At 53.1% G+C, this 26,154-nt stretch overlaps 1 protein-coding gene across 1 annotated transcript; it reads right to left on the bottom strand.

The window, feature by feature from the left end:
• Nucleotides 1-5,219: 5,219 nt before the first annotated feature.
• Nucleotides 5,220-24,261, bottom strand: LOC119113431 (patched domain-containing protein 3-like; the record flags this gene model as incomplete). The annotated part of the gene is given in 10 exon segments (XM_037237744.1): nucleotides 5,220-5,771; nucleotides 6,067-6,279; nucleotides 8,482-8,694; nucleotides 9,321-9,487; nucleotides 10,097-10,243; nucleotides 11,201-11,332; nucleotides 12,770-12,917; nucleotides 12,919-12,971; nucleotides 18,629-18,966; nucleotides 23,591-24,261. Coding segments are annotated over 10 exon segments (2,634 nt in total), but the record flags the coding sequence as incomplete, so codon positions are not given.
• Nucleotides 24,262-26,154: the final 1,893 nt, after the last annotated feature.

Raw genomic sequence — 26,154 nt, 5'->3', positions numbered from 1 at the left:
GTACCCAAGTATCGTTGTTTAATGCTCGTCTTGCCATCCAAAATCTTTCTTGCAGTCACATTACTGCGCTCTTAATAACAACAACGGATGTAATAATAATCTTAATAATAACAACGGATGCATCCATCTTATAATAATCCATCTTAATAATAACAACGGATACCGCCTTGGGTGCAGATAACGAATTGAAGTACATTTGACCTAACGCAGGCATTCTGATCTTGTTGATATACGACTCAAGTCCTGACGACTTTAATGTTCAACTTTTCAGTATCTGTGGCAATCATTGGTCAGCATGTTCCACATTTTGTTCAGTGCGCTATCAATGTCACGCCTCCTTCAGGCTTCCGCTCTCTCAGAACATCCGATGTCCATATAGCTGCTCAGCCCTGCATTCCGAAGGCGGTGGTGGTTGACAGGCATCACCTGTGAACGGCGCCGTCGCATCCGGTGACCTCAATCGGAGCAAGGTCAGTGACCTGCCGCCTCATCCGGAGTTTGCCTGGTTGTAAGCTCATAGCTGAGGTTGGTAATCTAAGATGGTAAAGAGCTGGTTGGCGGTGTCTTTTGCGGGCACCTCTTCCGCGGCGCTGTCACTTCAGCCTCAGACCGGACGCTCAGCGGTCGTGGTCATCTCCGCCGATTGGCTTCCGCATAACGTTTGTGCGTGATGTGCAACCGTGCTAATGGCCTGTGTCTGTTATGCGACGGTCTGGGGCATCCCTTCCGTCAGGCTGAGAGCCAGAAGTGTGAGTTTCAAAGTCACAGGGGTGTCACTTTGGGGGGGGGGGGGGGACTGAGCCGATAATGTTGATCGAACGTACCCAACAACCTGATGCCTCACCGGACCTGTCCCCGGAGATCTCCCGGAAATATGGATAACACCCCGCCGCAGCACCACAAAGCCAGCTCCATTCCACGAGGACAGGACAGGCAACCACGCTGACGAAGTGTGGTCCGATGTAGGAAGGCCGTGAATCCCCCTTTTTATTGTTTTCAAGGACTCAGCCATGAGTCAGATCGGCCATGGGAGCCAATAAGGCGTGAAACCGACTGCACGGTGCGGGCAGATGGCAGGTCGTCTGACACGTCTACGAGCCACTGGTCGGCCTTAGCCTGCCCGGCCCTTGCCACGCGGTAATCCTCTTGGCACTGGACAGTGCCATGCAAATAGCACCGGACAATCATGCAAATAGCACCGGATGCCATTTGCTGCCGCGGGTACCAAGAGGCACGGAGCGATGAACGACCACACAGGCCCCCAACCCGTGTCCACTGCAATTGGCATCCGCTTGCAGTTGTTGCAATTGTTGCAGTTTTTCGAAGCCTACTGGTCAAAAACATTGGAAGCGTAAGTCATTTTCAAGCTTTTAGATTTCCCCGACTGGAATGGCCTGGCCTGAACAGGCTCAAAGCGAGGCAATTTACAAATGATGTTATTTCTGAACTATCACACCAACGTTGCATTTGCAAATACCTTTTCTTGATGAACTGTCATGAAAGTCAAGCCTTTTAATGCACTAATAGAGCCAATCCGCACAGGCTTTATTCCATTTAAGTGCCAACTGCCCTAAAATATGTCAAAATCCATGTGTATTCAGATGTTTTCCAGTTTCTTTTCACTGGCCATATCCATTGGCTCATGTTGGGTCCCCCTTTAAGTGTCCAATAAAGGTCTCAAACACAGATAAACAAGTGCAGCTCTGAATACGCTACTAAAGCATTTGCGAACCAACGGAGTAGCCAACGGGTCAAAACTCACCAGCGCCATTTCAGCACACTGTAACTTATCACTCTTGGTAAACTCAAACAAAATCATGCAGCATACGTTTGATGGATAAGTATAGTTATAATGATGTGATATATGATGATCAGATAAGTGGCTTATTCAACATCAAGGCTGCTTCTAACTTAAACGGGCACTCATGAGAAAGGGGGAAGGGGGTGGGGGGTGGGAGCGCCGGACTATGACGCAGCGGATCCAAAACTCTTCCTTTACAATGTCGACATTCTAGCCCTTCCTGACAAAGCACGTATGGGGGCCATTGGCAGCGCAATCAGATTACGATTCGCCCTTATCGGAACGTCATCAAAGTCTTACTATTTCCCTATGCAGAAGGGAGAAAAATCTTTTCGCCGTATCCCGGCGAACAATGGCACCGCCCCCCCCCCCCCCACAGGGAACGCGCCAACGCCAAAAGCCAGTGTTAGTGCCTTTAAAAACTACTTCTTACAGCGGCGAGCTGTGCATGCTACCAATGCATTGACCTTTGCCGGATTTGGGAAAGATATCCTCATGGTGTTCCACAAGAATACGCTAATGGGAGTGAGAGTGATTATCGCGCCTTGAGCAATTGCAGCCGACTACTCCCATCCTGCTGGATGCATATGTGTTTTAACATTTAAAAGCATTGTCGCCGGCTAACACTGCACGATTGTGAGATGTGCCACTGCTAGACTTCCCGGCGGGTGGCTGCCTAGTTCAGCTGGGAATTACTTGATTACGACAAGCTCATGCCACGCGTACGCGTTGTGGGATTAGACGATACCGGGGTCAGAAACTCGTGTATGAAAGGTGTATTAACGGTTTACTACAACGCACAAGGCACACGCGTCGTTCCATTTCGCTAGTGCTCTTCTGAACGAAACGGACTAACTATGAGGTAAAATACAAAGCTTAAATGTTCTTCAGAAACGACATGAATGAAAGCACCGCGACATCAGGACAAGCCGACCTCCTCTGGGACTGGTGAGGGCCCGGACCTGGGCCCTAGGACCCGACAGCTCCGAACACGCGAACATCACATCAGCCGCCGGAAATCCTCCTAAAAAGTCACCAGCACCCTGTTGCCACCCTGTTGCCACCCGATTACGCATCCACGTGTCGTTCACGCAACCCTGAGCCCTTCATTCGGGCTCCTCGCATCCCTTTCGTCGTGGAGACGCTTCGTGCATGCGGAATCGTGGCCTCAGCATGGCATACGGGATGGCAGGTAGCTGGTTCTGTTCTGTCGGCCTTGGCCAGCTACCCATGGCTCCTCGGCGCTGGCTACATCCCGCCATTGCACATTCTCAGCAGCTGCCACGGTGAGGAGTTTGGCAGTGCGCAGCCTTCATGTAAAACGAACAGCATTCTACAAGCTCACGCAACCGTGACAGAATACCCAAAACTCAACAGGTGCAAGCAGCTACAACAAGCAAGACTCGCGGGGTCCACAAGACAGCTACACAAGACAGCTACAACAGACAGACACTCCACAGGACACTGGAAGACACTGGACACTCCACAGACACACAGACAGACAGACACACAGACACAGACAGACAGACACACAGACACAGACAGACAGACACACAGACACTGGACACTCCACAGACACACAGACCACAGACACAGACAGGACACCACAGACACAGACACAGGACACTCCACAGACACAGACAGACACTCCACAAGACAGCTACAACAACAGCTACAAGGCAATTCAGACTCGCTGCTGAGCCCTAACCGAACGCTGATTATCACGACATTACGAACTATCTCTTGAGCCATCAACTCCAAGAAACAAGCTTGCGCATAAGTTCGTGCAAGCTGCAGTGGCGTACAAGCTAAACAAAATGAATGCGATGGTTTTGAAATATGCAGCCCATGCTCACACATCAGTCGCTTTAATTTAAAAAGACTAGTATACGCATGGCGGCATCAAAGCGACGGAATGCTAACACTGGAAGACCAGGCCGCAATGGCTGTCGGAGCCGGCATGATCGTGCTGCTCACCATGCTCACTTCACTGAACTTATGTTTGCATTGACCTCATGCCACCGACTACCGGAGACAGTACGCAAGGTCCATCTTTCCACTACGAATTCGCTCACAACTGAAGTGTGGTCCCGCGGGAGAGCACCACGTCGCTGCCGAATGTCTTTGGTGTTCAACGGGATAAGGCAGCAACACGAGCATCACACACTGATGCCAGTAGATGATGAAACGATGGCGATGAACGCACACGGCATGGCCGTAGCTGGACATGTCGACGGGGGATGCAGCCTCGGGTGAACGCTCCCCGTTCTTCCGCGCAGGCGGCGTGGGAGTGGACAAGCCTCGGACGACGGCCCTTCTCAGAAGCCTCAGCCGACCTGGTATATCGTCACTCCCGCGTCACCCATGCCGCGTCGGAATTTCTCCGGAGCTCAATCCGTGTCTCCTGTTGGGCTTAGCCTGCGAGCCGGAGCCAGACCCAGTCCATTGCTGATTCCGGACAGGAGTCCAGGGAGCCGGACTCGGCCGTTCGCCAGCAGCTGGACGGCGCGGTCTGAGCCGGGGGGGGGGGGCTTCCGAGTCCCGTCCGGAGTCCAGCTAAGGCCCGTTCGGGAGTCCTGTCAAGGACCCGACCGGAGTCCACCAAGACCCGTCCGGACTCAGCCAAGCCCGACCGGAATCCAGCAGAGACCCGTCCGGAGTCCAGCCCCCGCCCGGGCGTCCCAAAGTTGCACACCGCGCTTTGCTCGCGGCCAAAGTCGAGACCCGTCCAAAGTGCTGGGTCGGCGTTCCCCCTCGGAGTTTCCGTCCGTGTCCGGAGCCCAAGCCTTGGCGTTCCGTCCGTGTCCGGAGGCCCAGCCTCGGCGTTCCGTCCGTGTCCGGGAGCCCAGCCTCGGCGTTCCGTCCGTGTCCGAGCCCAGCCTCGGCGTTCCGTCCGTGTCCGGAGCCCAGCCTCGGCGGTTCCGTCCGTGTCCGGAGCCCAGCCTTGCGCGTTCCGTCCGTGTCCGGAGCTCAGCCTTGGCGTTCCGTCCGTGTCCGGAGCCAAGGACTGGCGCTCACTAGGCGCCCGTCCTGTGCTGTCACTGTCCGCCAGCTCGGCGGTGGACGTACACTAGCGGTCTGCTCGACCCCAGACTCGCTGCTCACTGCTTCACTGTCACTGCTGTAGCCCTCGTTGCTGTACACACCGAGCGCGCCCGGCTCGAGTGGCGAGCGCGCGCGGCGCGCCAGACGGAGCGCGCGGGATGCACGCGCTGCCGGCGCTGCTCGTGTCGTCACCGGAGCCGCCCAGACCGAGGGTCCGCGCCAGCAGCTCGGCCTGGGTCACGCCGCAGGCCGGAGGCGACGGCGGCGGGACGGCGGCCGGGTCGGCCGCGGTCGGCGTGACCGCGACGGCCAGCGGAGGGTTTGGATACTTGTCGCTGCCGGTGGCGAGCAGCGACGGCGGGCCGAGGTAGGTCGGTGGGTCGGCGGAGCTGGCGCTCTCGGCCGAGTCACGCTCCCGTTTGCGGAAGCCGCAGAGGGTGCTGCCCGGCCCGCACAGTGAGAGCATCACGGGCAGCAGGAACAGGCCGTGCATCAGGCCGAACGTGATCACGAGGAAGATGGTCTTGAAAAAGACCTCAAAGATGTAGGAAGGCGCGAGACAGAGCGTGCTCACGCCGGCTATTGTGGAGAGGCCCCCTAGTAGAATCGGCAGTCCCAGGGCGTACAGACTCTCCTCCACTCTCTTGTCGGCTGACTTGCCGTGCGCTGACATGTATGCGTAACTGATGTGCGCGGAGAAATCCACCGAGAAGCCAATGCACATGATGAGATTGATCATGGAGATGCTGTCCAGATTCACGCCCCACAACGACATGTAGCCGATGACGCCGATCTCGATGCTGAGGATGCTGAATGCCACCCACAGCGAGCAGATCGGGTTGGGGATGAAGATGAGCGAGATGATGCACATGATGATGGCAGCAATGCCTGTGGACTGTATGGTGATGCTTCTTACGTAGGTGTACTGAGAACAAATACAGAAACGCAGTGGTCAGCTGGCGTGCTGAAGCATGGTGCTTCATTACTGACACGTAGGGGATGGAAGAACTGGACATAAAATTGACTAACAAGCCATGCTCTATGCAAAAGTACCACGACAGCCGCACAGGGACATGTGGGAACAGATGATGACTCACGCTAGTGCCAGGAACTGTCGACATTCGCAGGTCATTTGTGCACAAACGTCCCAAAATTTCCGTTTAAAACGTAGCCGCATCTTTCGTGCCAGCATTGTTTATCCTGCTCCACCGAAACCTCACCTGATCAAAGAAGATGAAACGAGGATCGAAGACTTCGGCTTCGAGCGGAGACTGGTCACAGATAGTCCGGAGCTCCTCCATCATCAGGCTGCTCTCCGTCTCGCCTTGGACATCCTTGATCTGGATGATGAAGCGGGAGGCAACGATGTGCCGGCCCGTCTCGTCAAACGCCACGTCCAGCTGGGGCGTGCCCCCTGACCCGCTCAGCATCACCTACGAAGGAGCGCGGCAGCGTCAGCAGGGGCGGGTACAGGAGTGGCAATCGGGGGGGGGGGGGGGCAGCAGGGGCGATTGCAGGAGGAGAGATATTGATTGGACACCGGGTCGGTAGGCGGAATGTGGGTAGTGGAGAATCAGGTGAGTGACACGATTGGAAAAGGTGGGCAGGGGCGGTCCCAGGGGATGCCTTAGTGGAGGGAAGGGGTCAAACGGGGACAGACTCGGACAACGACTACTTTGGTCAGCGGAAGTGGACGCGGTAGCGGCGCAGGCAGTCAGTCCCCATGAACTCTTTTCGGTGGGTTGCTCGTGCAACGGTTGACTGCAGACGTAGCTCACCATCCCAAAATATTCAAGCAATCGTGAATCACCAGACTTACGTGTCCTTTCAGTTACACATATTCCGTGACTTTGACCAACTCATCGGCGTGCACTAAAGCATTAAAGGGAATCATGTGTTATGAATCGCAGTGCCTCCAATCAGCGGCGATTTGATGTAAGGAGGTTGCTAGCTGATCACCTGCTGAGGCCATAGTTACCTTCACATCCAACATATTTTACTCGCAGTTTTTTAACACGTGCCAGAGCAGCCGGCTGAATGCAATGCGCCCGGGTGGGGGTCAGTTTGACGTCAGCCTGATATCTACAAAATCAAAAGAGTTAGACACACCAAATTCACAGAGCAGGTAGGACTATACATGAGTTTACTTGTGTCAGCTTCTCAGGTCCCTAGATCATGACCTTTAGGTCAAATAAGGCCACACAATGTCGAACCCCAAATCGGTGTCCGAAGTGCCTCAGATCTTCTCATGCAACCATCTTTTAACTAAATACCTCTTCTAAGCAAAAGGTCACTGGTATCCATCTCTGGTCAGTGATTTTACTACACCTTCAGATAGTCACGGTGATCAAAACATATGCCATTGTTTTAATTTTTTAGTTAAATATGAGTCAATAGCTATGCTAGGCGGTATGATCCTAAAAGAACATAAAATAATCAGGGTAATTCTAGGTCAGTGACTTCCTCTGACTTTAATGAAGTCAATATATGATGTCTATTGACGCCCCTATGATCAATACATTGAAAGGATTGCAAAAACTACTCCATAAAGAAAATTCATCAGTTTTCCAAAACCTGTTAAAAAACTTTTTTGCCCGAGAAACAAAAACCAGGTTGGCCTGACTTTGGCCTGTCGGTAGGTCAAAGTAGAAAAGGAAGGTACCTTGTACCTTGTAAGGCAACCTTGCAAGGTAGGTAAGTTAACTTTACAAGGTACATCCATACTTTTACCAAAAGATTGAATATCCAGTTGCCTATAGGTGTGCAAAGCTCGGCGCGACTTTGCATCTTCGATTTAATTTGTTCTGGAAAAAAACTTTAAGGGTCAAATTGGCGCCCCTACCCGAGTGCGTGCTAATTCAAAACTTAAAACTATCACTTAGGTTTCTGCTCAACGTGACCTTTCCCCAAAAATAATGTCACTTGCTTGAAGTGAAGAACAGTGACCTTTTCCTTAGTGGCGGTATCTATGCACAAAATACCCCCTGGGTTACATGGACAGGTCTGAGACACTTCAGACGTCGCTCTGAAGTTTGACTTTGCTTGACCTTACTCAATCTTAAGGTCATAAGGTATGGATCTCAAAAGTGAATTTGGTGTGTGAAGCTCCCTCATTTTTGAGATATCAGGGCGAGGCAAAACTGACCCCCATGGTGCGGGTTGCACCCAACCGCCAACTGGTGCTACCCCCCCCCCCTTCCTATGGCTTCCTTTTGACTAACCTCCTAAACTGATAATTCGTAACCGTTCGAAACCGCAGGTAGGCGCACGGGTTTAGTGGCAGCGCAAACTATTACCTACCAAACAATCGCCTCGGATTGATTTCCCATTACGATCCAATAACCTGATACTATTCTGCTTAAATTCAAAATTCATGCGCATCCCCTGTCTACAGCATTCTGCTTTAATCCGTTATCACGATTGCACCCACTTCCTACAGAATTGGCTGCGGGTGGAGCGCGCTGATCAGATATGGTGTGAAAAGTCACTGAAGTGAGCGTTGTTCACAGGGGACAGGTTTAATACGCGTTTAGTTGAATAAAAGCTGTTATGGGGGCATCCATCTCATCTCAATCGCTCTTCATTTGCTTAGCCTCTGCGCCAGTGAGTCACCAACCCACGCCTCGGCCACCCACCCTCTTGAGGCTTTCCGTCCACTTCTCGTATGTAGAGAGGTCCACCTCCAGCACGTCGCCACCCCACTCCAGCGTCCCCGTCCAGTCACGCAGCCACGAGTCCGTGTAGAACTTGTCGGCCACGAAGCGGCTCGACTCCAGTTTCTGCAGCAGCGTCTCCACCTCCTGCTGCACCTTCGGGTCCGAGTAGTTGAGCCGGCCTTCCACGATGACCTGCGCCCGAGGGAAAGCGTGAGTTGCTGCGGGGATAACGCGCTGGGTTGTGGTCTGCGAGAGCCGGGTTCGACACCCTCCGCTGGAGAATGCCACTGGCCTCAGCTCTACTAGGGACGTTGAGCGTTACAACCCTCGCAGTTACAGGCGTAGAGGAACAAGCACAGCACTTGTGGTAGCAGAGTCAAAGACTGCCAGTGACTGCGCTCTCCAACTCAGCAACAACTGCTCTCTCCAACTCAGCAACAACTGCTCTCTCCAACTGCAACTGCAACTGCTCTCTCCAACTCGCCGTGACGTTTGCCACCGTCCTGGGAAAGAGCTTCTTGATGCATTTAACCTGTTGATTTCAGACCTTCGGCCCCCTCCCCCAGCTAAAACTGGATGCCGTGTGTTCACTAATTTATTCACTGGTTTCTTTAGGCTTTGCTTTTGTAGGTGACAATCAGCTGCACGTGCCACATGTATGCAGTCATCGTATGCCGACGGCTGAAGGCACCAAAACACGCATTGTTTCACCTTCATACGACCTTTCAGCGGTTTGCCCAGACCGACTCCTCTCTCTAGTTCCTCGCCATAGACCCGAGCAGCATGTCCATCGTGTGTCGTGCTCGGCTCCGACTCGCCTGTATTCGGTACGGGAAGTCGCTGAAGTATTTGGCGGACGTCTGGAAGTACTGCACGCTGTAGGAGTCGGGGCCGGCCAGCCGCTGCTTCTCCAGGCCCTCCTGCACGTGGAGGCAGCCGTAGATGGCGCCGGCCAGGTACAGCAGGAACGAGACGATCACCAGCGCTGCGGAGATCGGGGAGAGTCATACAGCGACTGAGTACAGCACAGACAGAGACGAGGCTGTTTTGATGACTATCTTAGCGATAGATGTGATGACGGAAATTAAGGTGGTGATGATGTGCTCTCGATGATGAAGCTGGTGATGTGATGATCGATAAATTTAGCAGCAGATTAAACGCCGGTGGTAAAAGTGATAATGTTGGGGATTCGGTGATGATGGAGGTGATGCTTGAGACGGCGATGACGGCGATGGTGGTGATGATGATGGTGATTATGGTGGTCTTCATAGTGGTGGTTTAAAATACAAGACATGCAGCGTACATCAAACGCTCAGCTGGCAAGATATAGACTAACGACATGAGCCTATCAATACGGCGATTAACAGACTGCACAGATCGTAGTCTGAAGGCAGATCTAACAGGACGATTAGGCCGGCGCAGGCGGGTAACGCGAGACGATAAGAAAGGCACGTGCACGAAGCCCATCGGTGTCTTTCACACCGTTTCTTAACCTGAAGGAAGGCGACGACTGTCAAGCAAAGCTAATCGCACCAGTGGGTCCTCCAACACTCGTCGCAGCGTCAGCTGCACAGACCAGACCAGAGTCACGCACCTTTCACCGTCGGCTTGTTGAGAGCCTTGGCCAGCGTGTTCTTGAAGAAGAGCATGGCGCCATGGTCAGGATTGTCGACCTCTCTCCACGGATCGGACCGTGACACACCTCCGGCGCAGAGGAGGCGGTACCAGCGCGGCTTGTCACCTGCGGCGGCGGGGTTCAGAGGTCACGCCACGCCACACCGCCTGCGGGCATGCAGACCGAAGAGGAACGACAAGGGTACCCAAGCGCGCAGCGTGATACGCGAATGCTGTGCTCCGCGTTGCCGTTCTCATCACGTTCTGAGGTCACCCGCCTGAAGGGATGGCGTTCCACACACTCGGCTTCGTTTCCTAGCCACACCTGGTTCATTGAGCGGACTGGAAAGCGGACTCGCGCGGAATGCGGAACGAAATGTACTGGACTGCGTACTCGGCCAAGTATCGCGTGTGATAAAGACTTAGCCAATGAGAAGTGGCTTTCAAACATTCGCGTCGTGCCGCGTCCCGGACGCGCGCTGCTCCGTAACACGGGTAACGTACCCAGCGGCCAACCACGCGCAACGCTTCGTGGCGACTTCGGGACATTTCTTGCGGACAGGCACTACCCGTGCGCATGCGCTCTGCGCAGTTTGATTCAGCACGGGGAACACCGTGACACCGGGTTTGAAACGAGACCGCAACTCTCTGGTAACCTAACGTCAAAACCGTCCACTTGGGGGCACTGCAAAGCGCCAGCTCCGATAAGACCCATGTAAGGGATGACACTTAATCTGTCCGCATAGCGACAACGAACCAAAAAATAAACGTCAAATACCGTCGCCTCAGCCAGACAGCGAGGTTTTTTCATGCAACGCAGCTGACGAAATAACGGGTTTATTGGTGGCCCCGCCAGCAGCAGGAGTGTCCCGCAGCCGGAAGGTACCGACTTCAAATCAAGACTCCAGCATCGCGATGGCATTCCTGTGGGGCTGCTGATCCACCGCACCTTGCGACGGCACGGCCTGGCACCCGAGCGCGTGGGCTTGATCAGCAGATGCTCGCGCGCAGCCCGCGCCCCGTCGGGTCAGGTCGCGCCGGATGGGACTGGTTCCACGTGGGACGCTGCCTCCGATAGACTCACCCGCCTCGGAGTGAGGCAGCACCGGCCTCAAGGTGACCGAGTGCAGGTTGCGTTGCTCTGCGTAACCCGCGAACGCCAGGCACGCGCCGAAGAAGGTGAGGTGCCACAGGTAGGTGAAGACCACCGACACCCCTGTAACGATGGCCAGGTGATGAGATGCGCGCACATGAGGGATGCTGGTAGCTAAGAAACGACGCGTAGATGTGGCAGGGGAGCGTGAAGACACCGACGTTCCTGAAACGGCGGAAGTGGGCCGAACCAAGGGTATAGGTTATGAGTCCATTATGAGTCCTTGTGATGAGGAAAGCATGTATCGCATTCAGTATACCGGGAGGCACGTTTCTTGCGATATGGCGAGCAATCATTGGGGTTATTCTAAGAATTCCTACTCGACTTTTCTAGCAATGCTTCTGATCTAGCGATATATATATATATATATATATATATATATATATATATATATATATATATAGCGATCTGGTGATGTTTTAAACCGTGTGGTACTTGGAACAAGGTGCTTTGAACCAGCAGGCACTTCAAGCCAGCAATGCGCTCAACCAACAGTGCTGTGAACCAGCAGGACTTTGAGCTTTGTTCACTCTTGACAATGACACTACTAGCAATTCGAATATTCTCACAGTATATGCCGATCATTGGTCGACATCTTCGCTTAACCTGCACCTCCTGAAGGTCGGTTATCCTAGTGCACGAACTCATAATGCCGAAACACCATCAGGTTCAGGCGTTCCTTGCTCCTATCAACGAAGAGCATTCGTAGATTTTCTAACACCGTCCAAGTCGCTGAGTAGTATTGGCACGCCATAGCACATTTGTGGAGTGCTGTAAATTGCACCTCATGACAATCCAAAACATGATCGTAGAACTTTTGTTCATATAGATAAGACAGCACTAGTATCCTCATTGCTCGGAGAAAAGAACAGAAGAATGGAGACATAGGTGCCTTTATATTTGTTTCCTTTGTTTGGCTTGTTTGATTTCTGTTGTTGTTCCGATGTGGGCATATTGCCGGAATATCAAAACATCTATATCTCCATTCTCCCGGTTTTTCTCCGAGGGATGAGGCTATTACGGCTGTCTTATCTATATGAGTGAGGCTCCTCACAAATGCACTTAACAACTTACATAACATTTGTTTACCTCTGCTCAAAGACGTCCAGTGGTGTTCCAAAACATGAGCTGGCCTAAAAAGGCTCGGAAGATATGCTGCTGGTCGCGGAGCCTCCGATGCACCGGGTAATGAGCATAGCTACAGCATGCCTATCACGACACACAGCCAACCACGGTTTGCAAGAGCGGCGACTCCAGCGCCTTATGCAGTCGAGCCCCGTGCACCAGCAGACCGTCACCAAGGCATCACACCGTCCATACACACACACACACACACATACACACACACACACACACACACACACACACACACACACACACACACACACACACACACACACACACACACACACACACACACACACACACACACACACACACACACACACACGGTTCAGTGTGGGGGCAATGCCCCCCAGAGGTCAGGACCCCTGCACCCACCGGTGTAGAGGCAGAAGATCTGGACACTGGTGATGGGCGTCGCCACGCCCACCCAGAAGGAGAACATGTCGGTCAGCGAGGTGATGGTGATGGAGATAGCAGCCTCCTCGTACGCGGCCGCCATCCGCTGCCGGCACGGAGTCCTGGATACGGGTCCGGCGCCAGGCCGACAGCACCACGAACGTGTCATCCACGCCGATACCTGCCGGTCGGGTCAGGTCGGGTCAGGTCAGGTCAGGTCAGCACAGGTGAAGACAGGTCAGGTCAGGTCGGATCAGGTCGGGTCAGGTAAGGCCAGGCCAGCACAGGTCAAGGCAGGTCAGGTCAGGTCGAATCGGGTCAGGTTAGGTCAGGTCAGGTCAGGTCAGGTCAGGGGGCAAGCAGAAACCAGACCGAGACGCTAGTGTTTCAGAGCCTCTAGTGTTTCTTCGCATCGTGACATCAGGTAGGGTGTACAACGCACCGTTTCGTCTCCTGTTGAATCTGAGATGGGTTGTGTGACGGCATCCGATACAGAACTTTAAGTGCCAAGGCGGGAGAAAGCTCCTCGTCTGCTGGTCTACCGCAGTCTACCGCAGTCTGCTGGTGCCGAGATCCGTTTGTTGGGCCGTAGGGTGGAATCGAAGGGCAGAAACGTGCACAGGACGTGCCGATTAAGAGGCGAATTGGCCGGAGAGCACAAGGGAGCCATGGAAAACACATTCCTTCGAGGATCGTTTTTCAATGCGCTCGACTCGTGCATGCCTACATAGGGCAGGAATTGCCGTCCACCTAATATTTCAGAGTGAAGACGAATTTCGGTGTTCGCTGTTTAGGCAGGGTCTTACACAGGTTGCATCCCATTGCCGACGCACAAAATGGTTCAAGATAAATTAAATATGACTAACAATCGGAGGCTGTGTGGTCAGTTAGATCAGCTTACTACCCCTAAGTGTATTTCTTAGGCGTTTAAGTGTACTGACTTCCCAAAGTTATTTATCATCGCCTGGATACACACTATGCTGCGACAACATTCATCGTAATAACTGACGAGATCATCTGATGACTGGAGAAAACGAAGATGGAAATGCTGCATTCCAAGTACGATTAAGCCCGTACATGTTCCTAGCAATGTTCTGTTGGCGTGATCAAGAAGTGTCTTCCGGACGGCGAGAGGAACAGCTTAAAAACAAACGTCACAATATGCGATTAGTTGCGGGCATCACAGGTACGCACCGAAAAGTTTAAACGTATATGCATGTAGGCGTCAGCATTCTTTCTTTTTGCTTGAGCGCACCGCGCATAACTTGCGTGCACGCCGCAAATAGTAGTGTACAGGCCCCTAACGTTTATCTCCATTGTAATGTCGGCTGTGCAAACGTTGTAAACGTGGGGAGCTATGTTTTTTGTCTCACAACGACCAAAAAACCACAAACCCTGCATGCTGGTGGGAAGATGCTGCCCCCCCCCCCCATCCCCTATTGCCCCGCCAGCAGGTTCTGGGCGGTCACCAAGCGCGTAGTGGGACGGCCATGCTGAGAGTATGATGTAGTTCACGGGTACATGCCGAATTCAACGTCCGGGTTCCATGCTTGTAAAGAGGCCGCACTCACACCCTGGACCGAAACGACATCCGGCTGATCATGATGCCGAGTGTGCAGTCACAATATAAGTTGCAATATAAGTCAACCTCCTGTACTCGAAGAGGGTTCTGCATGGTGCATGGCATGAACACCAGCGATCCTCCCTAGAGTTTTTCTAGGCTCTTTCTAGTCCACGTCGTTAGACATTGCCGGATATCACGACTGCCTGCGACATCCACCACTTCGCTATTGCAACGTTCCTACCGGTGACGTAACCGTTCCACGGACCAATCAGCTCTTCGCACGGCTGGTATTATCCGCCGGGGCGCGGCGCCCTCTACCCAGATCCCGTCTCCCGTCTGGCATGCTCTGACGCAACAGCCCACCTGTCTTGTTGGGGGTTATCGGCATTCAAGTCATCCCGCTCCCTACCTGGCGCCGTGTCCACAGCCAGTTGCAGACATCGGTGCGAAATAGAGCGTGTCGGAGTGGGTCGTTTTCGCACTAACAGAGCACCCGCGCGAGCAGCCTTCAACGTACGTAGACTTCGCGGTTCGGCAATGCTGTTCGCAATGGCTAAAACGTGACCCTACACTCTACTGAAAAATGTACACTCACTCCTGTGAGAAAAAGCTAAGCTATGCCTCGTGGCATGTCTCTCGGCGTCGGAATTCATGAAATTCATTCGTTCATGAAACCCATGCGAAATGCACACGAAATCCAGCACACACTCTGCCGAGGCGTCCCTGTGCGAGCCAGTTCTCAACAGATGGGTCACAAGGTGAATGCAGTCGTTACCTGACGGCGTTCATGTTCCTTCATCCCATATCCGTGGCACAAAAATTTCGGTAATGATATTTTGTTTGATTTTGAGCACTACATGGCTGTTGAGGTGGCGGTGTTCGTATGACATTTCTAAGATGTGCATGACCGGTTGTGCTTCAAGTAGGCAGCGCAAAATTCGCCGCACGAGGCTGCGCGCGTCAAGCTCAGAGACAAAAGGGCTTAAAGAATCGAAAAGGGCATGGCTGCGAATTGTATGTTATGATATCTAAAATGACTGTCTCACTTCAAAGCTCCACGCAAGTATAGGACATTACCTTTTAACCGCTCCACCCCCCCAAAAAAAACAAAAGAATATGCCCCGACTTTTTTGGCCTGTCTCCGCACGAGCGGGCGGTCGCATCTTGCGACGAAGAGGGGTAGGGGGGGGGGGGGAAAGGGGTGACAAGGCTGTTTGCGGTCGACTTAGACCAAATGCATGTCCGCCACTTTCAGTTGCTAATCGAATCAATATCGATAGTGGATACCGGAAGAATGACAAACAACTGTTCTTGAAAAAAGCAACGTTAGAACAGTAATGTGAGGTGCGCTGTCTGTTCACTGCACACATCGCTCTAGTTTGTGAGCATGTTTTCCTGTATTCCGCAATAACTGGCCCCTCACCACGGCGCCTATAATAAATAACTGGCCCCATGACAGACAAAAGCGGCTCGCTAACACAGCGGCATGACCCAAATCAATGGAGCATACATTCACGTTACGTCAGGCATAAAGAGCAGAAGAAGGTTTGCAACAGCGCACCTGCAGCAGAAATCAGACTGCATTAGGCTTCTTGATCCCTCCAGGTGCCAGCATGCTAGCACCTCAGAGGCATAAACATTAACGAAGCAGAAACAGCTTGCAAGCATCCCCTTATCACCTTAGCTTTCTATTGGCTAACCGGTCTCGTGACTGCCCTACCGCGAGGAGTGATCATGGCCGGGGCACTCCCGAATGGGGATCGACCACCCGGAGGGCCCTGCGAAGTCACGAAATGCTCCGGCGGAAAATGTCCCGGGAGTCACTTCGACGAGACAGGCCGGAGGAGACGTTCAAACGGGACAGGTCCGGAGAGATGCCCGGCTGGACGGATACGGCGAGACGGGAGGCGACGGGACAGGTCCGAGGAAGACTTTTCGGTGGACAGGTCCGAGGAGATCTTCCGGTGGGACGGGTCTGAGGAGAACGCCTGTTGAGACGGGTCTAAAGAGACTCTCCGGTGGGACAGGTCCGAGGAGACTTTCCGGTAGGACAGGTCTGAGGAGACTCTCCAGTGGGACAGGTCTGAGGAGACTCTCCGGTTGGACAGGCTCGAGGAGACTGCCTGCTGGGACAGGTCCCAGGAGACTCCCCGGCGGGACAGGTCTGAGGAGACTCCCCGGCGGGACAGGTCCGAGGAGACTCTCCGGAAGGTCGGAGGCCTGCCGAGCGTAGCACCAGCAGCGGCGCTCGATCTCACACCCCCAGTCCATAGCCGACCTTGCCGGCAACCTGTGCCGAGACCCTCTGTGGGGTTAGCCAGTGCCGCACCACTCTCACCTGTCCCTGAAGTGGGATAGGCAGCAGATAAGCAGACGTCAGGAGGTTGAGGGGGAAGGGGGCGGGGGGCGTCAGTTGGAATCTGGAGCCAGGGGTAGGGGTGCCAGGGCAGAGCTGCGAGGTGGTGGCAGAGGGGACGGTGGGGGTGCAGGCAAGAGGCAGAGGGAGAGGGCTTTCCAGGAGGGGGGGGGGCGCGGGAGACATTAACGTGGATACCAGAGAGCAAGGGGAAAAGCACAGAGCGTGATTGGTTGATTGGATTGACCGTGACAGTGATTGGTTGGCGAAGCCCAGGCGAGGCTTCATGATTGGATTTCTCAACCGAGTTCCCAGGCATTGATACACGGGCCGATCTCGCCCACGGCTCTTTGACCAGCCAAACCTGACTATTGGCCAATTTTCGACCCGGGACGAGCAATGTCTATAATGGCGTTCATCTGATTGCATGTAGTCGTTGTATTTTCCAGCTACCGTTTACAGTAAGCACCTCCCATTTGAAATTAATGATCGATCTTCCAAGTTGCGGAAAACACGCCTGTTCGTGCAGACATGAACGAATTCCCAGGTCCCGTGCCCTAGCTACTGTATGGTCAATGTTACCAATTGTTAAGACAACGACAACCTAATATTCCATGATCGCGTTGCTCGATTTTCTCTTGTATCTCTGATAGCAATTCTTTGTTTTATTCCCACCGCTATGCCACCAGACTTGCACCATATGATGGCTCGTGCTTCAGGCCCAATGAACGCCCCGGCACGTGAATAACTGTGGGAACGGAACGGAACGGAACGGAAACCTGGCGGCCTCGGAAAAAGGCGTGCTGACATTTCACGCAAGAGTCATAAGTTCCATAGCCAAATGTGGACGACCAAAACTGTGTGAACACATGGAATGATCACGGGTCCAATGCATGGTAGGCGCCCAGTCGCATCGCAGAAGCTTGGAGGTCTCACTCCAGCTGCCACTGGTGTCAACTGTTGCTGCCCAACCATCTCCGCGAAGCCAAGACGGCGGCAGCACGAAGCACGCCCCAGATCGGCGCCTCAGTGCGCATGGTTTCCGATGGGCCGCCATCTCCGCACTAATCTTGCCAGCAACCATGACTCAGCAGTCGTACCCAAGTCTTACCGGGGACAAGTCACGTGACAAGTCGTTAGTCATTAACAAGCTGCTTAACTTGCTCGCTAGGATGCGCCTCATCAATGGTTTGAAGTCGTCGTCCGAAATGTGTTTGTCACGTATACGGGCGATTTGGCATAGCGCATTTGCTGGAATGATTAAGGGAGACGAGAAAGAGGTGGTTTGCTTCCGGAGCCCAGTTTGCGAGGATGTCGTGATAGTTCCTTCTTTCAAACTGCCACAGCATTGCATGTTGATGATCACCTGACCAAATGTGACCAGGTTATTTTGGCTGTGCCGTGTGTAAATGATGGCTTTATTTGTTTTATGACTTGATGCGTTTACAGCACAGCGCGGCTAAAAACATATACCTATTGTCACCTGTTTCGCTTCGGCCCGTTTGCCACGAGACCACGTGTCTTACAGCAACTACACTCAACTTTGCCAGAATGGACACCCGTACTTAAATGTCCTTTGAATACGGTATCATCCTCAGTTCATATCCCACATGGTTCTAATTATGCAGTGACATGGATTCTCGCAACTCGTAACTGACCATCCCACTGAGTTATGTGTTGAATGCGCCACTTGTCGCACGAGTGGGTAAGATTGCCACTATGAGGTACATTTCCCATGCTTTTGTGTGTCTTAAAATCCAAAGGCTTTTGCAGTTTCACAGGGGGTCATGGCACCTTTGGACCTGAGCAAACGAACAAACCCAAAGCTCCAACGCCCCCCCCCCCTCCCCCAATGCTTTCCGAAAGGCCGCGCCCGTGGCCGAGCCTTCAAACCCCCCTCAAGGCCACGCTCACTCACCGAGCATGAGGAAGGGAGCGGCGATGTTGATGCTGATGAAGGGCACACCGCAGTACATGAGCAGGCCGAAGGCGGTGGCGGTGGCGATGCCGGCTCCCAGCAGACCCATCACCACCACCACGGGCTTGGCGCGCACCCAGTCTTGCATCATGCACACGAGCACGCAGAACGTGCCCATGATCAGGTAGTTGACGCTCATATACGGGATCACAGAGTACACGTTCTTGTCGAGCTCTTCGCCGACTGTTTGCGACACGAAGAAGGCGATGTCGATGTGCTGCAGCTCGTCCCGCGCGGCCAGCAACGACTGCAGGAGCTCGTTCTCCCACTGCAGGGACCTGCCGGAACAAAGGGCGGCGGTGTCAGCGCCTGTCGTGAGGGTGGCGGTGTCAGCCTAGACAGTGGCGCAGCTAGGGTCCTCTGCGTCGGCACGTGCTCTCCCCCCCCCCTCCCCCCACCAGGTGTCGAGGGGTCCTAAGGACCTCCCGGGACCCACGATTGAGGGCCCAATTTGAGGGCCCGAAGAGCCCGAAAGGCCGGCCAGAGTTCGTGTTTCGGGACCCCCAGCCTGTCGGACCAAGCACTTCAATGCCAGCCAGAGGGCCCTGTGCGCTGATCAGAGGCCTCCTGAGCCGACAAGGACCTTTATGTCGATCAGACACCACCAGCAGCGCACAATCGGCTCCGTGTCAGCATGAGCCACAGGGCCCATTTCCCAAGCCAGGACAAAGCAGGAGCCAGCGATTTACATTGATATTATCCTTTGTGACCCAGGGAGGGCGGTGATGTCATCAGGAGGCCTGTTGAGATGGTGGCAGGGCCAGGCCATTCGCCCTGGAGTCGCTATGTTACAAGGTAATCCGCGTTATCTGATGCTGCTTTCTCACGCGTCCTGACAGCGAGAAGCGAAAGAGGTCACTGACCTCGGCAGCGTCCTTCTGAACGTGGCGTTATCCGAAATTGAATTTTTCCCTCTCATAGTCGCACGTTTTCTGAATGTGCACACCGCTCTGATGTGCTCAAACTGTGTGTTTGTTGCATGCACACATCAATCAAAATTCACCCCCTGAAACACGCGTGTTTCTTCGCCAATTTGCTCCAACTTTCGGTCGTGAATATGTAGATATCAATGTTTGAAATGTACGCGGGCACACGAATTTGAAGTGTTATTTTGGCCCGTTCATCTGTTGGTTTGTTATAAAGTGACATCTGGAAACCAAGATTATGCACTTTTTAGGATAACAGTACGCAAAAATCTCCGGGATTTTTTCTGTTTAGGCAAAGTGATCATTACACTGCTGGATGGCTCGCCTGAAGCCTGCCTCATTTAGAGTATGATGCGAAATTGCCGCATCAGCAGCAGTGCAGTGAGGGGAAGGGACCTCACGGGCTTTAGGCCCCATTAGGATCGAGCGCAGTTTTTCACCACGACACTACTGAATGTGGTTCCGGAATATGGCGACTTGGAATACGATTTTGGCATAGACACTTCCATGGGCAGCAACCTGTAGAGCCCAACAGCCGTAACCTAGTAACAGGACTAGCTGATATCCAAGTAAAAATGTACGGTATGCAAAAAACAACAACAAAAAACCAACTGTTAAGGCACCAAGGCAAACCAACATCGATAGCTAATTAATACGCTAGATACTGCGTCTATCAGCATTTGTGGGATCTGTAAGTCCGCGCGCAGTGCGTGGGTACTTCCATTAGCGCTGGGACTCGCTCGTGAAAAAGTTACCCCTTCCATTGCAAACCAAGGCTAACCCTCTGTCGCAAATGATGGCAGCCCCCCCCCCCCCCATTCATCGCAAATCAAGGTTACCCCCTCTGTCGCAAATCATGGCAGCCCCCCCCCCCCCTCCAACCCCCCGCCCATCGCAACTTCTGGCTGCGCCTCTGTGCACAGTAGCATACAGTGGCAACGATCTAGCGGGAACTACCAGCCAAAGATGACTGTGATACAAAATCAGCATTCCAAACCCAAGTGACCTTGACCTAAGATCGTTCGGTCATCGGCCCGAACTGTTCCCCGCGTTCCTCTACCCAGACTCGCGCAGCCCCCAGCGGCGAACAGAGGGGGTAATGACCAGGTGGTTAGCACTTTCGGTTCCCACGTGGAGGGTCGGGGTCGAGCCCCAGTTGCGTCATGGGCATGGTACATGAGCGCCAATATGGGCGAAGCAGTCGCTGGCGTTCCATAAAGGGTGCGTGACGGCGTACGTCCCGTTGCCTTTAAAGGGGTGGAGGAACCGACTAGATGGATGCATGTTGCAGTTTTAATGCTGAAGACGTGTGCTGGGAGGGTAGTTATCCAATACAAACGCTTTATCTTTTCCTGACAGCTGTAGAATACTGATCAGCTTTGTTTAAGGGCGATGCACTGTATTTTCCTGCCCCTTACAGCAAAAAAAGCTTGTGCGGGGCACGTGCTTTCCTGACAGGAAAAAACGTAATACCCAGGGAACAGTGCGAAATGACTTCTTTCACTATCACGCCGCCAGATGGCCGAAAGGGCTAAGATCACAGCATACGCACAACGTGCAAAGCTTTGAAAAGGACGCAAGACTCGGTGCCTGCAGTGTTACATGCCCACATTGGTGCAACTTTGCAGCACAAATATCTCCTGATCCCCTGAATCAAGCGGCAAACGCCCACCCGCAGCATGCCTTTTTGGGAATACCAATTGTCCCGTGTTATGATGGAACAGATGGAACTGGAATCTGGAAATTGAATGGAACAGCAAAGCATTTACATGGTTCTGCCGCCAGTTTCCTGCATGCTCATGTGATGAAGGCGTGTGCCAAATGTTGGGAAGCGTGACATCAAATGAAAATTAAGGCCAACACCGCAGTCTATTCACGCCAGTCGGAGCTAGACTAGAACTTTCATAGCATGTGTTGGCTGTCGGTTGGGATCTACTGGAATATACTGAACGCAGTACCCAGCAAACATCGGCCTGGCAAACATTCAGCTGATGTCGTTACCAATAGCAACGCAACACCGCAGTCTATTCACGCCAGTCGGAGCTAGATTAGAACTTTCATAGCATGGGTTGGCTGTCGGTTGGAATCTACTGGAATATACTGCACCCAGTGCCCAGCAAACATCAGCCTGGCAAACCTTCAGCTGACGTCGTTACCAATAGCAACGTGAGCGAAAGCACAGCTTCGGCATGACCACGAATGGATGCCACATGCCAAACACGATGTAGCTGCTGCTAGTTGCTCCTATACTCATCCCCAAAAAGTCTCATTGTTTCAGCCTGTACCGTTGCATATCCTGCCTAGCGCGTCTCCCTTGCAGCGAGCCCATGGCCTACATTATGCGTATTATGCAGTGCTGACCGACAATGTCGATGTTGTGTCACTGAAAACAGCCTTCGTGAGCGCCCAAATGCCTGTGCATGTCTTCCCAACACAAAAAGACTCCGCACCTGAGCACAAGGGGAAGTTTCTCAATATTAGTTGAGGAGGGGTTGGCGTGAGGGACTAAACAGTGGAAACCAATGAGCCATTCACAACATACGCCAGCAGACAAAGTTCTCCACAGATTTGGCCCATTTATTTTCAAAGTTTGGGGAGAGGGGCAGAGCCCCCAACTAAGCAGAATCCTACACAGCTGTCCGAGTAGATACAGCACGCACACCGCCTTTTCCCCCTCTTCGCCCACTGCCTGATCCCCATACCGGATCATGATCCTCAAACAAGCCCGCATGACGTCTCTCCCCGACGCTGGGGGCCCTCCTGGTCCCGTGAGTCAGGGGGCCCTCCCCTCAAGCGCTGCAGCTCGCGAATAACCTTGCGAACTTCCAAGACCCGCAGTAAATCTGCGGTACCTGTCAAGGCCTGCTTTAGCGAGCCTCCTGCAGAGAGGACGCCTGGTGCGACGTTAATCCATGATGGCGCAGAATTGCGCAATGGCAGGAATGTTCGAGAACAGATTAGACCAAGCCTTTGATCGCGGCCATTCGCGCCATGGTTAAGCTTGGCTTAGCGCATTTCGTGCGCGGAAGGACTGTGGCGGGGATTTTCGGGCTTGTATTTATTTTAATTTTTTGTGATGCGTTAGTGCCGATGACACAGCTGCGCCCGATTCGTCAGCTAAGGTCAATTCAAGGTCAAGCAGGCGCACATGCCAGTCGACAGACGCGCGCGCAGAATATTCATTACGAGGCCTGCATCGTGATCAGTGGCGTAGTTAGGCAAAATGAGTGGAGGGGCGGGGAAGGGGGCTGAGCAGTGAAAAATAATTAACTTACTCCAAAAATGTCACAAAATGTGTCGGCACACGGATTTTGCCAACTTTCTTCTCATTGTTGGGAGTTGGAGATCAAATTGCAATGGCTGGACCCCCCTCTGGAGCCACCTCAACTGAATAATCAACTACACCCGTGACTGTAGTCCTCCAATCCGCTGTATCACCGGCGCGGCATGGCGTCCCCCCCCCACCCCCCCCCCCCCCCACCCCCACCTTCTTCCGCGCGCCTCGCCTGCCACGTTGCCCTCCCCCTTTTTGACCCCTCTGTTTTAGCTACTGCATGGCTCAAAAGCTCAGTGGGTTCCGTACTTCTCAAACTTTTGATGACGCCAAAAGATAGGGACAACGTTGGCTTTGAAGATCAGTTTCGTAAATCAGTGGCACTGAGACAAGGATCTCGTGGTACAATGTCATGACTGGGGAGTGAAAGTTGAAAACTGACATCGAACTGATTTTGGAACCGCTAGTTCAGCTAGTATCCTGAAGCCATGCCGCCTCAGTGTCAGTGGCGGCAAAAAGGTCAGGTGGCTTGAAGACGCTGTTTTCAAAATTAAGTGATTAGAAAATTAATGAAAGTAATCAAATTAAAGTGTAAAAGCTGAAAGTCAAGCGCAATTCTCCAAAACCTCGCAAACATAACCCGTCATCCCCATTCACGCCCGGAGGTCCTCTGGCATCCGCCTGCGTCCCACGAACACTTACACATCGATGTTGAAGAAGGTGCGGTTCGCCGTCCAGTAGTAGATCTGCAGAGCGGGCGCGTTCGTGATGACTCCCTCGGCGTCCACCTGCGGCGTTCCGAGTACGCCCGCCAGCGCCAGCGGCCGCTGCCAGTCGCCCATCCACACTGGGAACGTCAGGTTCACGCGCCCGCTCTCCAGGTCCTTCGCCATGGGCACCAGCAGCAGCGCGTCGTTCGGCAGACACTCGCCGGCGCGCGTAGTGCACACGTCCGCGTAGCGCCAACGCCGCCAGCCGCTGTCCAGCTCGACCTCGCGCACGCGCCGGTCGAGCTGCTCCAGCTCCTGCAGCTGCCGCACGCGCAGCATGCTGCCTCCGTCGCGCGCCGTTACCAGCACGCGCGCCACGTTCTTCAAGGTGGTCCTGCGGTGGGCGTCGTAGTTGGTGTCGTTGATGGGGAAGTAACGCTCGACGAGCTTCAGCGCCCGCTGCGCTCGGCCCGTCTGCAGCGAGAAGAGGCGCTCCGGCGCGTTCTCGTGCTGCATTCGCTGAAAGCCGGTAGCGGCGATGGCCGTCAGCAGCAGCGGCACCAGCAGGAAGTACCCCGGATGGCGGCCGACGACGCCGCCCAGCCGCCGGAACCATCGCTTCAGCACCCGGTCAACCAGGTTGAACCGCTCGGCGCACTTCATCGCGACGCGACTGTGCGCTGAGGACAGTGGGAGGCTTCCGTCAGCGTGGTTTCCACTGATGTGTTTGGCAACGGACATGGGCAATACGGAATCTGTCGGTGCGTACGTCGCTCGGCCAGTGGCACGGCACGTGCCTTCGAGGCTTCACTGATAGTGAACGGACGCTGCCTTGGCCGTGGGCAATCTCTAAGGCGTCACTTTCCTGCTTGGCGTCGGGCGCTTATAATGCGGTAAGGCACCCCGCTTGACATTAACACTTGAAAAGCGAGGAAAACCTCAAGCGTTTAGTTTTGTCCGTATTGTAGGATTATATACACATATACATGCATATATAAAGATAGATATGCACATACATATTTGTGTACATATACATGCATATATATGTACATTTATGTAAAATATATGTATATATGCTTGTATATATTCCTACAACACGGACAAAACTAAAAGCTTGAGGTCTTCCTCGCCTTTCAAGCGTTAATGCCAAGCGGGGTGCCTTACCGCATTATAAGCACCCGACGCAATGCAGAGATGTGACGCCTTGGAGATTGCCCATGACCATAGCAGCGTACGTTCACAATATATATATATATATATATATATATATATATATATATATATATATGTATATATATATATATATATATGTATGTGTGTGTGTGTGTGTGTGTGTGTGTGTGTGTGTGTGTGTGTGTGTGTGTGTGTGTGTGTGTGTGCACAGCAAATTTTGGACACCACCGCGGGCGCTAAGCACTGGTTTTATCAGCTGAATCGCCGCTAATCGCGCGCAGCCGGTATTGGCAGCAGATAGTTGTTACTTAAATTGCCGCTAAACCAAGCCGGAGACGGAATTTCCGCCCGCGAGACTACCAAATGCGTCGTGGGTGGAACGCTCTTCGCGGTCTTGATCTGAGCAGCGGCGTGAAGGCCGCATCAGTCAGCCAGCCGGAAGGAAGATGCCTACAAGCGAACGGCACGAGCCAGCTGATGCAACAGCTTGGCTGAGCGCACAGGCATTATCCGGGCAAACGACTCCTGCTATCTAAGCGGGGGGGGGGGGGGGGGAGCGATCAGGGCATTGTCGCAGATCGTTGCGTGCTTTTGGCGCCGGGTCTTCTCCCTTCCTCGATCTCAAAAAACGATACACCTGGCAAAAGGAACTTTTTTGTAAAGGCTTGTTGAATCCCAAACGAAGTGTAGGAGCATCTTAGTATTGGAATGGAAGAGCAGTTGCAACATAGGCGCGTGTTAACTGGTGTTTGCAGGTCCTCAAAGAGATACAAATCTTCACCCTCGAGTTTTGATGTTCTTCAAAATTTCGGCAGCCTTCACAAGTGGGGTAAAACGTTCGTTGATGAGCGCGGTTGGAGCGACGGATACTTAAAAAAATCATCATATGGTTTTCTGCAGCACTTATTCTTTACAGTTTCGTGTAGCAAGTGTTAAGAAAATCTGATCAAATGATCATTTGTGGCGAAATGTAGACGCGATGGAGTATCATTTCTTGCAGCTTTGTGCAAACCCAGCGTTGTGGAAATCCACCACCTCTGTTGAGTTGCTTATGGTACTCGGCAAGGGTGGCTTCAGTCCACCAACTTCGGTAGAAAAGTGTGTTAACTAATCACTACACTGAACTTAACTGCTGTCTCCTGTTTCCCTTGAATTGATTGACTGGAATTGATTTCCCTTAAATTGATAGCTTGACACCTGGATCCGGCTTTCCCTCTTGTTGATCCTGCAAAACTCCGTCCATGCCCATCACTGCAACCGGCTGGAGGGCAATGTCAGCACCACTCGGAGGGTCAGCTGTACCCATCATGTCCCGAAACACTGGTTCCGTTTGCACGACTCTTCAACCAGTCCAGCACAGTGGATGATGCGGCAGATCTTCAG

The sequence above is a fragment of the Pollicipes pollicipes genome, unplaced genomic scaffold, assembly GCF_011947565.3.
Source record: "Pollicipes pollicipes isolate AB1234 unplaced genomic scaffold, Ppol_2.1 Scaffold_7262;HRSCAF=8765_pilon_pilon_pilon, whole genome shotgun sequence".
In the NCBI taxonomy this organism is placed as follows: domain Eukaryota; kingdom Metazoa; phylum Arthropoda; class Thecostraca; order Pollicipedomorpha; family Pollicipedidae; genus Pollicipes; species Pollicipes pollicipes.
Note: the sequence above shows the minus strand (reverse complement) of the source record. Positions and strands in the feature narration are given on the sequence as shown.